Source organism: Podarcis tiliguerta (genome assembly GCF_965153285.1).
Source record: "Podarcis tiliguerta genome assembly, chromosome: Z".
In the NCBI taxonomy this organism is placed as follows: domain Eukaryota; kingdom Metazoa; phylum Chordata; class Lepidosauria; order Squamata; family Lacertidae; genus Podarcis; species Podarcis tiliguerta.
The window spans coordinates 28,563,145-28,578,556 of NC_139553.1; the positions used below are offsets into that span (position 1 = coordinate 28,563,145).

Consider the following 15,412-nt stretch of genomic DNA (forward strand, 5'->3'; position numbering starts at 1 on the left):
TATTTTGTTTTCTGTATATTTGTTTTGATATGTTTCTGATAAAAGATCACCAGTCCTTGGTCCGCACCACTCCTGGACTCATCTGATGCTGTTTGCAAGTTTCTCAGCTGTTCTCCACAAGCATGATCAGAATCTTAATTCTTAAAGATGCCAAAGCTTAGTGCCAGACCCCAGTTCAGTGGCACACAACAGAGAGAGCACTAAATGCAGATCCTCTTAAAAAGCTAATCGACTGAAGGTCTAACTTACAGTTAGGTTGTGAAGAAGCTGCCCAGTAGTAGAGTTCCACACTTTCAAAAGGAAATTGTTGACTGCTGTAATAACAGTAGTATCATAACGATCCCAAGCTACCATAGTCACCTTCAACTTGGACACCTTGTCTTCCCCAGACACTTGGCTATTTCTGAGAAAATGTAGACGTTAAAGAAGAATCTAGTCAAATGAAACTTTTAAGTACCAACTTAGAGCCAAACTAAATGTGACACTGGGAAATCTTTGATCAGATTGTTTTTTGAAGGTGTTAAAAGCAGCCATGGGGTACATTTGGGCTGTGATCCTAGGAACTTACCCCTCCCCATCCACCTTTTGTGCAGCTGCCCCAGAGGAAGAAACTACAGGTTCCAAAAAGGTTACTAGTCCCACCCACCTGTCGAAGTGGCCTGCCAGGTGGGAGTGAGGAGCTGAAGATTCGACCCACATGCTACATCCTGTTTCCCACCCCTTTCTTTAAGCAAACAAACCCTTCCAGTTATACATCATACTTGGCCTTAATTTCCAGATGTCGGAAACTGATTATCCTCACTAAACCATTGTCAGTAAAAAGCTGGCCAGATCAAAACAATACAGTCAAACCACGGCTCCCAAATGCCTCCATTTTGGAACGTTTTGGCTCCCAAAGGCCGAAAACCCAGAAGTAAATGCTTCGGTTTCCTAGCGTTTTTCAGAAGCCAAAAGTCCAACACGGCTTCTGCTTGAGTGCAGGAAGCTGTTACAGCCAATCTAAAGCTCCGCCTCAGTTGTCAAACATTTCGGAAGCCAAATGGACTTCCGGAATGGATTACGTTCAATAACCGAGGTTTAACTGTACATGCAAACAATGGTATAAAGGAATTTATTTATTTAAACCTAACATTTTTCAGCCGCCAGAGAATACATGTAGAAAATGCAAGTTCTGTGAGCATTACACATTCAAATTTTGGTGAATCTTTAGAGGAAACAAGAAATGTAGCATAAGTAGCTTATAAAATAACCAAATGGTCTCTGAAAAGATCTGCCTTTTATATTCCTGATAATTATCCTGTTTAGTTTATTGCTCAACACAGACTACAAGGTTCCTTTCTGCGGAAACGCTGTCAGATTCTAATGCAAAAAAGAGCTCCCTTCTAGTGCAACTCACTGTGTCTCAACCAGGTACAGTTAGTTCAGAAAGTAGGCCAGTGCTCCCCTCTAGAGAAATGCATGTGCCCAGTAAGATGTACTGTAGCTTTACAAATTTTTAACAGCAAACCCCATGCGCCACACGTAACATGATGATGGGAAGCAACCAGATTGGTGCAGCTTAACGCTACTATGAATACCATGACAAAACTTTCCATAGGTAACAAGATGGTTTGGTTTCCCCAGAAACCCTGAGTTACACAAAAACCACAACAGGAAAATGGCTAGAAGGGAGAGATGCTGAAACAAGTGAAGAAAACGAACATTTCTGGATTTCAACCACAGAAATAAATATTACTGTGTTTTGAACATTTGAATTCCTTTGTCTATTGAGGTTAAATTATAAACATTTTTCTGCCTTTTACCCAGTCATCTTAGTCGCCATCTCCAACACTATACTCTTCCATTCTTGCTGCTGATATTGCCAGATTCTGGCTGTTCCATCTCTGCTTCCACTGACAAATCTTAGTCTGTATTTTCGAGTAAAAGGGAAAAGGAAAAAAGTTACATGTGTAGGGCTCTGAAGCCCCTCTGCTTTGCTCTCCAACCTGCTTTTCCCCTACCCAGTTCAAAATTTGGTCTACCAGCACCCTGAACTCTGGCATAATAATATTTCCACTTTATTTTTTTTAAGGGCCACTATCTTGTGATTGACCCTGCACTGGCACCCACAAACACACTTAACACAAAATGCAGCACAAGGGGGCAAGGTTTGCATGTGCCTTTGATTCAGGGTAGCTTCACATGCACGTTCTAAATGACAGCAACATCTAGAAACAGCTTTCATGGCTGAACAAGCCAACCCTAGAACTCTAACTCTTCAAAATGCAATGCTTTATACCATGTGGTCAGTTCACAAGCTCACCAACCAGATATTAAACATTTAGTAAGCATCGGAACAAAACTCAACTGAACTGGCTTCTAGTTGCTTATCAGATGTTTTTATATAGTGGCTAATTAACAGGTAAAGTTTTCATTAATTTCCTTTAATTAAAGTCACTTAGTGAATATAAGTGGGATATAAAGGTTTAAAAAAGTATAATACTGAACAGCTATCCACCACACTTCACAATGCAATTCAGAACACTTTGTCCCAGCTAAAATGTCACAGCCGAACCACAGTTTGGCTACTCATGCCATTTTTCAGCTTTGCCTCTTCAACCCATTACATGCCCCAGTTAACTATTTCCTGGTTGCAGCAAACCATAGTATGCTGTTCAATCCAAGCCAAAATTGGAAGTGCAATTTAGACTGCCGTTTTCAGTTCTGCTTTGAATCAGAAGTCCAAACAGATAGAAAGTTGCCATTGATCAGTTTAAGATAAATCCCTAGTTTTAATTTAGAAAATGTATATACTGCTTGACTATAGTAAAGCAGTTTACAAGACGTTTGTAAATGACTGTTTATATTTCACAAGTAGCGTAGAAATTAAAAAAATATTATGGAAAATCAAATACAGCAATAACATCATGGGAGAAGAACAAAAGAAATGCTTACCTGCCTCCACTGTTGCAGAACTGAACAGCAACTACTTTGTCCTTAAAAAAATAGAAAATAGTTGTTTTCATCAATATTTTTCTCTACAGTCAGCTTATGTACAACCCTGCTCTCCTCCATCCACGTGTTTCTAGAGTGTCCAAAACATCTTAGCAGCAAGTGTCAACAAAACATGCACCAGCCCTTTATCTGACTCACCTGTCTTTTGCCCCAGTGTATGGCCAGCAGCATGTACTGAATTCTATGAAGTCACAGGCCAGTGTTAACTGAACAAGAAGAAGGCCAGCCCTATGCCCATCGGTTCCTGAAGATCATAATGTATCTTGTGTACCTATTGCTCCCTGAGGTCACTGGCATACCACTTTCAGCCACCATGTTTCATTTGGATACCATGCATGCACAAATTAATACCAGTAAGTATTGGCACTCTATGGAGGGGCACCTTCCTATTTGCTATCCCAAAACACTGGTGCTTTGATCACCCACCACTCCACATAACCATGACATTGGCTCAGAGCACCATGTACTTTGGTCATGGCATCCCATGGCCTTGCTGCTTCTGTCAAAAACCAAACAGACACATATCACTTTCCTTTACAGCAAAATATATTTGACAGAAATAGAAACTACACGCTGCAATATTTTTGCCAAAACTAATTCCACCATTATAAGTGCACTGTATTAATCTTAACACCATTTCTGCTTATTGCAGAAGGTCCTGGTCAATTAGCATGAAAGTTTTGTTACCCAACCATAGATTAGTCTCAAAACAGCAGTCTTTGCACGCATAAAACTTCATGGAAAGCACCATGCTCCCTAGGCTGCAAAGGCTCCCTTGTTTGTTTCAAAAGATAAGCATTTTTTCTTGAATGTGCCGTGAAGCAGCCTCTTCCACAGAAGATAACAAAGATGTTTTCCAGACAAGAACTTTTATCAGGGTAAGCCTGTGTTAAAATGCACAACCTAAACTTCTGAGCAGGTTTTTTTTAAAAAAAAAATGCAAGTGTGATTTCCTGCTTCATTCTTACCGTATGAGATTCTAACACAGCAGTTTTCTCTGGAGTCTCAGAACCCAAGTAATATATTCTTATCACATGGTCAGTGCTCCCTGTTGCAATAAACATACCACCTAAAAAGCAGGAGTTGGGCAGGAGATAAAGACAAGAAGAAAAAAATCAAGAAACCTTACATTTTTCATTCAGCAAATCATAATTGTTGTTCAAAAGTAACATTTCAAGAGAGCAAAATGTGAACCATGTGATGCATTTTTCCTTCAGGAGCTGTGAATTCTGAAAGTGTTTTATTATTCAAAGAACACTGACATCTATATTTGGCAAACTAAACAGATAAAATGCACACAATTATCCAAAACATTACCATAGAATTACTGCACCATGGAATGTCAGACTAGACCCTGCACCGCCCCCTCAATTTGGCACAATACAAGATCATGCTAAAGGTCCACTAAAATGGCATTAAGAACCTCAAGTGCTTTGCTGAAGTACTTTTTATAAAGAACCTAAACAGCAAGGAATGTGTAACAGTAATTCACTTTATTTCAGGTTTCAAGAGAAATACTCAAGGGTGGAAATCCTAGTAAGACAAACTGCCTACAAAGTAAAGCTGCTAGCAAAATCAACCTGTACTAGAACTCAATATAGATTTAATGACATAGTGCTGTGAAAAGTTAATGCTTGTGCCTGAAGCTGAAAGTTCCATCAATTATATTTTCCAAGAGCAACCAATGTCCTAGATCCCAATCATTTCCTAGATATTTTTGTCAATTAATTTTGGCTCTGGTTAGAATCTTCCTGAAGTCTGCATTTTCCTGAAAAAATTAGTTGTGTATTCTGAACTAGTTAGCTCTTTCAAAAACAAGCACCAACATTTTTTTTGCAGAAAACCATTCCCTACGTGGTTTCTGTTCCCGAAATACATATACATACCAGAGCTGAAAGAAGAACAAGATATTTGAACGCCAGGCCTTGACCTCTCAGCAAATTTGATTGGACGATCCCTGAAATGTAAATATGAAGCACTTTAATTACTATACCTCAAGTGGTGCAAAGGTTATTATATAAACCTGTTAAGAAAACAATTTATATTTGTACAATATGAGCTGCTAGAACTGCAGCAGTCCATAGAATACGATCCCGGTTGCTAACATGCAGAGAAAGTAACATCCCTGCAACGTTAACAGTTTGCAAAATAAAAATTGGTAAGGTATTTGTCCGCAGCCTATCAAAACTAAACCAAACCTGGATAAAGTTCGTGAATACAGATATACAGAATCAGTTAAGTCATAGTTTTCCTAGAAAGGGTTGATCTTCTGCTTTTTCCCAAAGGCTATGAATCTACTGGAGCCACTCGACAAAAAGAAAAGCCCCTTTTTAAAAAGCTATTTTAAAAAATCCCAATTCAACTGAATACAAAAATTGGTGTGCTAGAAGTTTGAATGGAGGGGAACCTCAGAAATGCAGGCTAAATGTCTGCCAGCCCTCTCTATTGAGCTATTCTTAATGTTCTTTTACATATGGAGAGGGTAGAAACATCTGACCTGTGGCTGGGATGTAGCCTACTGCATAAAGAGTTACATGTGTACTTCCACCCACTTTGCCTCTGGTCACACCCATTTCTTCCTCTGGTGCTGCCCGTTGCCGAAATGTGGGGCCCCCAGAAGATTGCTCAGGAGAGAATGCAGCTTTCAGGCTGGAAAAGGTTCCTCACCACTGGCTTAGGGAAAGACCAGTGAGCAAATTATGCCAACAGTACCCATCAGATTACAGTCTACCTCTGCACCCCCTCCTGAAACTACAAATGTCTCAGCTGTGGGACAAAATCTCCTGGCTGAGTCAGAAGACTGAGGTTGCAATCCTTTACCCAATTTCCTGGGAGTACTTTTTAGTAGAAATGTATAGAATTGCACTGTTAGGAATACTCTTCAAGAGGGCAATTTCCTATTCACTGTGCTTGTAGGGAGATTCAGAGGCTCTACCAAAGGACTGAAGATTTCAATGAGGATACACAATGGTAAGAATCTACAAAGTTTTGTTAAAACATTTGACTTAGCAAAAAATTAATTCATCTCTTTTCATGGCCATATCAAACTGCAGCCTAGAATTCCATTCTTTTACATAAAATTCTAAAAAGGGGGAGGTTCTGGGAGCTTAATCTGAAGAGACAGCATGGACAGAGCCATGCCAAAGTTCGGGGGGGTGATGCAATCCCTGATGGCATTAGATAGTGTAAAAATTTAGGCAAATCAATCAATAGAATAAATCTCTAGGTTGGGAAATATCTCTGCCTCAGCTTCCACTCAGTTTAGCATTGGAATGGAAACTTTTTCCAGCCCAAGGGTCACATTGCCTCAGGGACAACCTTCTAGGGATAGCATGCCAGCATTGAGCAGGTCCAAAGACAGAAGTGGGCAGTGCAACAGGCGTGACTCTTAGCATGGTATAGCAGTCTGTATTCCCATCATGCAAAAGTCACAAGTTTTACATACACGCACCTCCACTGAGGCAATCAAAAAGCATCATCACAGCTCAATTTCATATTTGTCAAGCAAAAGCACTCAAGCACAGAGCATGGCTGGTGACCCCAAGAGAGTCTTAAGGACCAGACAAAAAGGCCAAGAGAGCTGCAACTGGGTCTAAGGTTGCACATCCCTCATTTAGACCATGTTGAACAAAATAGAACAATGGTTCAGCTCAATGAAAAGGAGCTTCTAGGAAATACAGGATTGCCGCAGTTCTGAATTCTCCATCCAAAACATCAAGTAATGTGCCATTGAGGCCTTTTTTGTGGCCTTTCACAACATTTGATGCCACGCCCCCCACTGCAGTGGGCTTGGGGAAGGAGGTGTGAGGGTTCTGACAGGATCCTAGAGTTCTCCTGCCTCCTTCCCAAAGCCTAGTTAGCACTCTTCCAGCTTTGAGAAGGAGGTGGGAGGGCTCTAGGAACCCACCCGAACCTTACACCTAGCTTAGCCAGCTTTGGAAAAGCAACGCAAGGGCTGGAGGGGTGACAGATTTTTGGGCTCACCTCCCCCCAGTGGAACAATAGTGTGCTGTCCATGTTGAATTACTCTTGCAGCCCCCTTGATAGAAAACTTGGACAGCCCTGGTTTAAACCCTACAATGCTCTACAGTGACCCAAGGTACATATGGTGAAGTTTATAGCACAGCAGAAGCTAAGTCATATTGTGGCACACCACCAAGCTGACCTAAGAAAACACTGATGTGTCCAAAAGCAGAAAACTGAGCTAAAATAATAAATCTAATGAAATATACGTACTTAAATTTCATTGTATCTGAATGCCATTGCCAGAAGCAGATAGTTCCATCAGCACCTGTAGAAGTGAGGTATCGAGTTGTTCCTTTTTTTGATGGAGAAAACTAAAGATTTTAGAAAAAGATATTGTAAATTGGTTTTAGGATTTTCCCTCATTATTCCAGCTTAAAAAAAACAACAAACTATTTTACTGGGCATATGAAACACACTCACTGAATAAATATTGTTCTGGACTGCTTTTGACCATGAGAAAGTAAGCAAAAAATAATAAGGCTAATCAATAAAATAGGCCCATCACAAAATTGTTTGATGGATGGAAATTTCAAATTTGAGGTGGATTTAACATGCATTTGGCCAAGCAAATGTAGTCTTGTAACTCAGTGGTAAACAAAAGCAAAGAAAAAAACAACAGTGTTCATCTACTTTACCTGTATAGAGGTTATTGAAGCTGTGTGGCCAAGCAGCACTGCAACTGGTGCACAGGTTCGAAGACACCAGACTCTGACTACTTTGTCACAGCTGCCTGCAGCAAGGAGGGTGTTTTCATAATTAACACCCATGTCAGAAATTTCAGCCGAATGTCCTCGGAGTGTTGAGAGCAAACGTCCGTCATCTGTAGCCCAAATTTTCACCAAGCAATCATCCGAACCCTAATGTTTCACACAAAAAAACATTATCCAAAGTATAACATGCAGAAGTGCCACTGTTTTCACTATGACCCTAGAGATGTATGTATCCCTTCTTTTTGCTAACTGCCTGAGTGCCATTAGGTTTGGTAGTGGTAGTAGTTTATCCCTGGCCTTCCTCTAAGGAGTGCAAAAAAGTGTAAATTTCCTGCGGCCACCCACCCTTTATCCTCACAACAATCCTGTGATCACAATAGTGAATGTGTTGCTTGAACATTTCTTAGCACTGCTGCCACTGGAAAATGACCTTAATCCAACAATTAAGCATAATTATATTGTATTGCTTATGGCTCATATGGTCATTGCTCAACAATGGAAATCATGTATAATGCTATTTAGAGATAGCATTCAATAATGTCTGGGATATATCCCTGTCTTAATGTCGTACACAACACAGACAAGTGATGAGTGTTGCAGTGAAGAAAGACTGGTTGAAGAGGGTGGATGGACTATACTGAAGCATAATAATCACATAAAATGTAATGATTCTTTTAAGGTAATTAATTCATTTTCTGCTATCTATTCTGAGTCATAAATAAATAAATATTAAATACCTTCATTGGCATTTAAAATCACTGGGATAATTAAAAGGACAAGGGTGAAGCTGTCGAAGGTCATAAGGTCACACTGAGTGTATGAGTCTATACTAATTATTCTACAATCTGCAACTGGGTTCTGTTATGTTTACTCAAAGCTGCTGTTTTGTTTTCTTGAAGTTAATAAAAAATATTTTTAAAGACCAGCCTGTGATGTTGTGATCACCCTGTGATGTTGGACTGAAAGAATGAAATTGACCCAAGGTCCAGTAGTGATTAGGGATTAGAACTCAGATCTCTCTGATGACTTAGTCCAATACTCAAACCACTACAACAGAATGCTTTCATGCCCTGTTTGAGAGTGCCCCAGAGTCATGTTTTGACTGTTGTGAGAAGCAAAACAAATAGCTAGATGGATCTTGAGTCTGGTCCATCCTAACTTGGAGGGCTTCATGCTGTCCTGCAAAGAAAATGCTACAGTTGTATGAAGGACTAGCAGCTTCTGTAACATTCCTGTAACTTGTTTGTGAGCTATAAAAGAAAAGTAGCAAACACGAAACCAAGGACATTACATAACATTCCTCTTGGAAAAAGTGGGGTTTCTAGATGATTGACTATAAGCAAAATATAAAACCTTTTCATTTTCTTTTCAAAGGACACATGCATTCTTTCTTTTCCTTTTCTTTTTTAGTAAAGATCACAGTCTTCAACTGGCTGGTTGGGAGCCACTGCCACAGAGGTACGGAACCTCCGAACATGAGTTTAATTGGGTTGTCAGGTCTCATCATTTGTCCTAAAGACCATTTCAGCCAAATACCCAATATCATATAGATATGACAGCAGGTGTGGGCAGGACTTGGATGAAAGGGTGCCTGCAAAGCCCCCTGCACAGGGCTGTTGCTGCTTGGGAAGCACAGTACAGGCATTTTTGCAGAAGTTTTATTTCAAACCACGTAGGCAAAAATGGGCCACCAAGTGATTTACGGCTTTACAACTGGGCTGTCCCATCCAACTGCCAAGCTTGACCCACAAGTGTGTGTGGAGATAACGATCCAGCCCCCTGGTCAGATCCAGTTCCCCATGTCCAGATCTAAGGTAGATCACAACAGAAGCATTACCTACCACTATACAGATATATGCTAAAATATATGAGGGGTAAATAAGAAATGAAGCCTCAGATGTGCTTGATTTAAAGGTGGTTCCTAGGTCCGAAAAGGGTATTTTGAGAGAGCAAAACAAACAAACAAAGTCAAGCAATGTTTTGAAATATTGCAGTTTTCTTCAACTCACTGTGAAAATTCGCCGCCCAGTGCGATCAAAGGCTACACAATACACAGAGGATAGATGCCCAAGAATTCTCTTGTGCATCTTCATGTGCTGGTAGAAGGACGCGGGGAACAAATGGCTGAAACGCCCATATCCAGTTGTTTGCCTGGCACAGATTATATTTACTAAAAGCGAGGGAGAAGGAAAAAACACAGTTATCCCAATGACTTAAATTGCTGTAAATCTACTTATCTACCAATAAAACAGACGTTCGCATGGCAACCATTAGAGCAGTATCAGGTGTAACAACAGGTCTGGCCTACTTATGGCTAATATTAGTTGAAAACATGTAAGGCCTTCTTGGAAGAAGTCATGGTGGGTGCAAGGGGACTACAGAACGCCACCCTCCCACTGAAAAGCCCCTACATAGTATAAGGGCTGTCACAATGTGTTGGCATCAGTAGTACAGGCCTGGCAGTGCCAGATTTATGGTCTGCAGGGCCCTGTGAGTGGTCCTCTATATTCTTGCGCTCAAAGGTGATTTCACCAAAACATGCTGGGTATTTCACTACAGTGGTACCTCGGGCTAAGTACTTAATTTGTTCCAGAGGTCCGTTTTTAACCTGAAACTGTTCTTAACCTGAAGCACCACTTTAGCTAATGGGGCCTGCTGCTGCTGCTGCGCCGCCGCACGATTTCTGTTCTCATCCTGAAGCAACGTTCTTAACCCGAGGTAATATTTCTGGGTTAGCGGAGTGTGTAATCTGAAGCATATGTAACCTGAAGTGTATGTAACCTGAGGTACCACTGTATTTTATTAAACATATTTCATGCCATTTTGAACACTGCCTCTTTTTTCTGCTCTTGCTTATTTTGTTAAGCCTTCTGTTACTGCCATTTAAAGCTGTTCCTTTCAAAGTTTCTGGTTTTTTAAATAAGCACTTTTATTTTTGAGCCAAGCTTCACATTCTGTCACTGTTATACACATACATACCCAAAGCTGGGTTTTGAGATTTTTTTCTGTTTATAAACAAAATTTTAAATTATTTATTTTTACTAACGTTTCGGGTTTTATTTTTATTTTTGCTCAGTAGAATCATTAAGTGTTATCTACTCCCACCATAATATCTTTAAAAGAGGTCTTCTAGATGGTGAGTCAGTGGATGCTGTTTGCTCACAATCAGGATTTCATTTACTGCCATAATTCAGCATCTACAAATTAAACAAATTCCCCCAGACAAACATGTCTACGGAATGAATAGTCCTGCCTTTACAGCAAGAGACTAGATAGATGTATTTTTGTCCTTTCCATTTTTTTATAATACTACTTTTTGTTACAGGAAAAGTAAGTGCATATTTTAATGCATTCTACATGTACCATGGCAGGAATTGCTGATGATACTAATAATGTTCTGGCTGGAAAAAAATCACCTGCCCCATTATATTAATGCTCTTTCTATGATGCCATAAATCTAAGTTAACTTTTGGGCTAAAGAAAAATTTCCAATATAAGAAGCCACTCCATAAATAATAAACATGCACTTCACTAAGTTATTCCTTACCCACATTTGGTGGTTTTGAATAGTTTGAAGGTACTTCAGGGGGCCTTCCTCTGTGGAGAGCTGCAAATGCTGATACTTTCCAAGCTGTGTGCCTACAATCTGTGTGAATAAGATTCAAAGCTGGTAAAAAACTTGAGCTGAATGCTTGAGTTCTACAACCAATACTGCTTTGTTTTGCCAGAACTATGAAAGCCGTGACTTCTCTGAGCTTGTTCTCATTCCTCCCTTCTCTGCAAAGCTATTTCTGGGAAATGCTCGTACTTATTCAGAAAAAAGCTTTCATGAGACGCAATGTTGCCTGTTTCAACGTTTCATTTCAACTAATTACTTTCTTTCTGCCTATTTGCCCATTTATTTTCAATGTTAACCAGAAGTGCAATTTATGTAAAAAAACACATAATAACATGTTATTTTCACTGCTTGCTTTATGTATGGTAAGTTTTTTTTATATAAAGTTAAGCCACTTTCAGGGCCTCTGTAAAATGGTACTAGAGCTTTTAAAATATGACAAAGGAAAAATGCCACATATCTTACCTTTGGCTGCCCTTAGTAATGACTGCCGTCCCACTCCGAGCAAAGTCTGCACCCCAAGCACACTCTGTGGGATCTCCTTATCCAATAAAGGTCCAATGCGTTCACAGATTTTGAGAAGATAGTTTGGAGGGATGTGAGCATTGGCTGCCACCTAATTTTTTTTTAAAAAAAAGATAATTAATGTAAGAGCTTTTCTTCTATTTCCCCAACATATCAGCATTTTTCAGTTTATTGAGTGCCAAGCTCCTGTTTCGTATTTATCTGATTACAAAGTGGAGGGAAATGTCCTCTATCCCACGCCTAGCACAGAGAGTACCTCAAAATACAATGCAGTAAAAGATGAAAGGAAGCAGCACATCTGCACCAGCAGTGCTGCAGGTACAGCCTTTATATTCACTGCAATTGGGGAGGCACTTTTTTCCAAAGTGCTTAACTTCCCAAGACTGTTAGGAATTATTTTTGTTGTTGTTTAGCCATTTAGTCGTGTCAAACTCTTTGTGACCCCATGGACAAGAGCACGCCAGGCACTCCTGTCTTCACTGTTAGGATTTTTTTGCATTAAAAAAATAAGCTAGAAAGCTTAAAAGCAAAAACAAACAAACAAACAAACCCAAAACTGTGCCCAGTTCCTAAACTGCTTGAATAGCAGTCTCCTTTGAACTACTGTATTTTTCGCACCATAGGGTGCACTGGACCATAGGGTGCACCCAGTTTTTAGGGAGAGAAATCAAGAAAAAAAATATTCCCCCCCCCCAGCCCCAAAGAGCAGCGTACAGGCTGCGCACAACCTCTCCCTGCCAGAGGGGTTGCGCGTGGCTATGGCACAAGCCAAGGCAGCGAGCAGGATGGATCCCGCTCGCTGTTTTGGCTTCCCCTTTAGCCCCATGCAGCCTCTCCTTGCCGGAGGGGTTGCGCGCAGCTATGGAGCAAGCCAAGGCAGGGGGCAGGATGGATCCCGCTCGCTGTTTTGGCTTCCCCTTTAGCCCCGTGCAGCCTCTCCTTGCCGGGAGACGCTGCGCAGGGCTTTCCTGGCTTTACTGGGAGGTGGGGGGATTCCCTCACCTCCCAGAAAAGCCAGGAGAAGCCGTGCAACCCCTTTAAAGAGATCGCGGCTGCTCCTGGCTTTTCTGGGAGGTGGGAGAAGGGACTGATGCGGCCAGTCAGTCCCTTCTCCCTCCTGTGGAAAAGCCCGCAAGAGCGCACGGAGCTTGTGTGCGGCTCTTGGGGGCTTTTCCCGCCTGCCTCCCCCCTGCATTCGCTCCATATGACGCACACACATTTCCCCTTGCTTTTTAGGAGGGAAAAAGTGCGTCCTATGGTGTGAAAAATACGGTAGTGCTCTCAACCACACCATTCTCAGGTGAAGAAGCTGCAGACACAGAGGACATCATGGAACAGAAGGAGGGTTTGCTCTCAGAATCGGTCTCAAATATCCCTATCTCCTTGGGAGTTCCAGTATCAGAGAAGCCTGTGTTGCCAGTGCCTCTCTGCTTGCATTTCTCAGACTTCAAGGAATCTAATTTGGAGGCCACCTAGAACTTTGGCCTCCCTCATGCCTTTTAAGAGTTGAGACTCTGTTCATGGAGCAAGGAATGTTGCTCAGAGGAAGCTGCAATCCTCTTTAAGGCTGACTGGGTTTTTTGCTTGCTGGAGCAACATTCAAGCCTGCCCTGTCCAACCGCCACTCAGAACTGCCCAACTTGCTTGTTGCCTTTTGAATTTTGATCCCTGCTTTGCCTATTCTTACTTAAATTGACTGACCCTCTGCTTGTGTGTCCACCAACCTTTCCTTGACCTGACTTTGCTTCCTAGTTTTAGAACCAGTGCTGGCAGTATGTGGCCTGTTGTTCCTAGACTCTGTGCCAAGCACGAAGGCCACACTTGGGCAAGAACCCAATTCCACAGCTGGTACCGCTGCCTAGGACACAACACAGTAACTGAGCTAATACAGTAAGCCTGCAAACTTATGCACATTAAACTTGTGTACATTCAGGTTTACACACATGACAAAAAAGATTAAAAATTAGAAAGGAGGCAGAAAGGGGCAGGGTGCTAGGGGAAATGGCATTGGCAATCCCAGCCCCCATTGAACCCAACTATACACGATTCTGGCTTTAGGCACGATCTGCGGAATACAACCACATAAGTTGAATTACTATACAAGATTCTATGAATGTGCAGCTACTCCCAATAAAGCATCAAGCCTCCTCCCCCAACAAGTCTCTGACTATGTCTTGATTCAGGCATTGCACCAAACTGCAACTTGTGCTTCCAAATGAATAGGCAAATAGGAATTTGGCAGCTGTTTATCTGCTTTCATAGAAATCTGCCTCACACCAGATCAGACCATTTGTCCATCTAACCCTGCAGCCTGGTGCACACTTAAAAAGCCATGATTATCAAGGTCAAAACCGTGCCAGAACATACTGCCTGGTTGCTCCTGCTTCACTCCTCCCCTGGTGATCATAAAGCCATGGTTTGTTCTTGGCTTGCTGATCATAGTTTCTTGGGGAGAAAGAAACCACAATCCTGGTTCAGCTGTAACTACAAGTCAAGGCTTCATGGCTTGTTCCTTCTGTCTGTGTCAGTGGAGAAGCCAAGTGGGAGTACACTGGCAGCATGCACGAGCAGTACTGCTCAATCCTGCAAAGCCATTGGCCATGGCTTATCATTATGTGTGAACTAAGCTTCTGAATCGCAGTGACTATTTCTTCTTGGGCAGAAATCCTTTCCCAGCTCTGCTACATGAGCTTCTTTTTAACCAGAGATGACAGAGACTGAACCCAGAAGCTTGTTAAATTCAAAGTACATGTCACCAAACTTTCACTTTTAATCTGCTCAGAAGTCCCATTTCTATGGTATGATCAACTCAGAAGATGTAACAATGTTCATAACTATGGTATCAGGTCAAACAATAATTAAACCAAAACACAATTTGATATTACATAAATTTATATCAAGGAACCTGCTAGTTGAGAATATCTGAACCATATTTAAAAGATTACAAGTGTTCCCCCTCTTCCACTGCACACACCAAAGTAAATTTCATTTAAATGTCACTGTTAATACTAACCAGGGCTTAAGACAGGTTTTGAAGAAGTGGTATCTGCATATAATTTCAACTGTTTAAAAACTTCTTTTTTTTACCATACCTAACACCAGTAAGTAGCATTTCTGTTCAAGCTGTAAAGTAAATGAAGTGTGGAAAGACAGTATATATAGTGTCTGCCAATAATTATAAACTTTACAGCCCTCAATTCTCCTGTGAGGATACCCTGAGTAGACACAACATGGAGGAAGTCAATCTCTACTACTGAACAGATTTTTTTATGACGGTGAACTAAACATTGAGTTACACATATAATTCTTCTCTGTGTAGACAAAATAGAAAAGGGAGTTAATTCTTACTTATAGCTATTTCGCATTAAAATGGTTGCTTTTGCCTCTATGTGATCCTTCCTCAGGTAGGGAATTATGTGGGAAAATGTACTTTGCTGAAATATCCATGATTTTGGAAGCTCCAAGAAATGCAACAATAAGGGTAATCACACAAGCATAATGAAACAGGCTTGTTGTAAGAGTCATAGAGCAAATATGCAAC

At 41.0% G+C, this 15,412-nt stretch overlaps 1 protein-coding gene across 2 annotated transcripts in view; it reads right to left on the reverse strand.

Moving 5' to 3' along the window:
• The window catches only part of BRWD3 (bromodomain and WD repeat domain containing 3), a 73,385-nt gene that overhangs the window by 46,923 nt on the left and 11,050 nt on the right, over positions 1–15,412 (reverse strand). Inside the window, exons 5-14 of one of the 2 annotated variants that reach the window (XM_083423337.1) lie at positions 11,812–11,962; positions 11,278–11,376; positions 9,740–9,900; positions 7,656–7,877; positions 7,231–7,331; positions 4,881–4,951; positions 3,963–4,063; positions 2,935–2,975; positions 1,803–1,907; positions 250–403 (exon numbers count right to left, since the gene is read on the reverse strand). In XM_083423337.1, coding sequence (XP_083279463.1) covers positions 250–403; positions 1,803–1,907; positions 2,935–2,975; positions 3,963–4,063; positions 4,881–4,951; positions 7,231–7,331; positions 7,656–7,877; positions 9,740–9,900; positions 11,278–11,376; positions 11,812–11,962 — 1,206 coding nt within the window. Of the gene's footprint in view, positions 1–249; positions 404–1,802; positions 1,908–2,934; positions 3,176–3,265; positions 4,064–4,880; positions 4,952–7,230; positions 7,332–7,655; positions 7,878–9,739; positions 9,901–11,277; positions 11,377–11,811; positions 11,963–15,412 lie in introns of those variants that run through there. The other variant, XM_083423338.1, reaches the window with a different exon arrangement.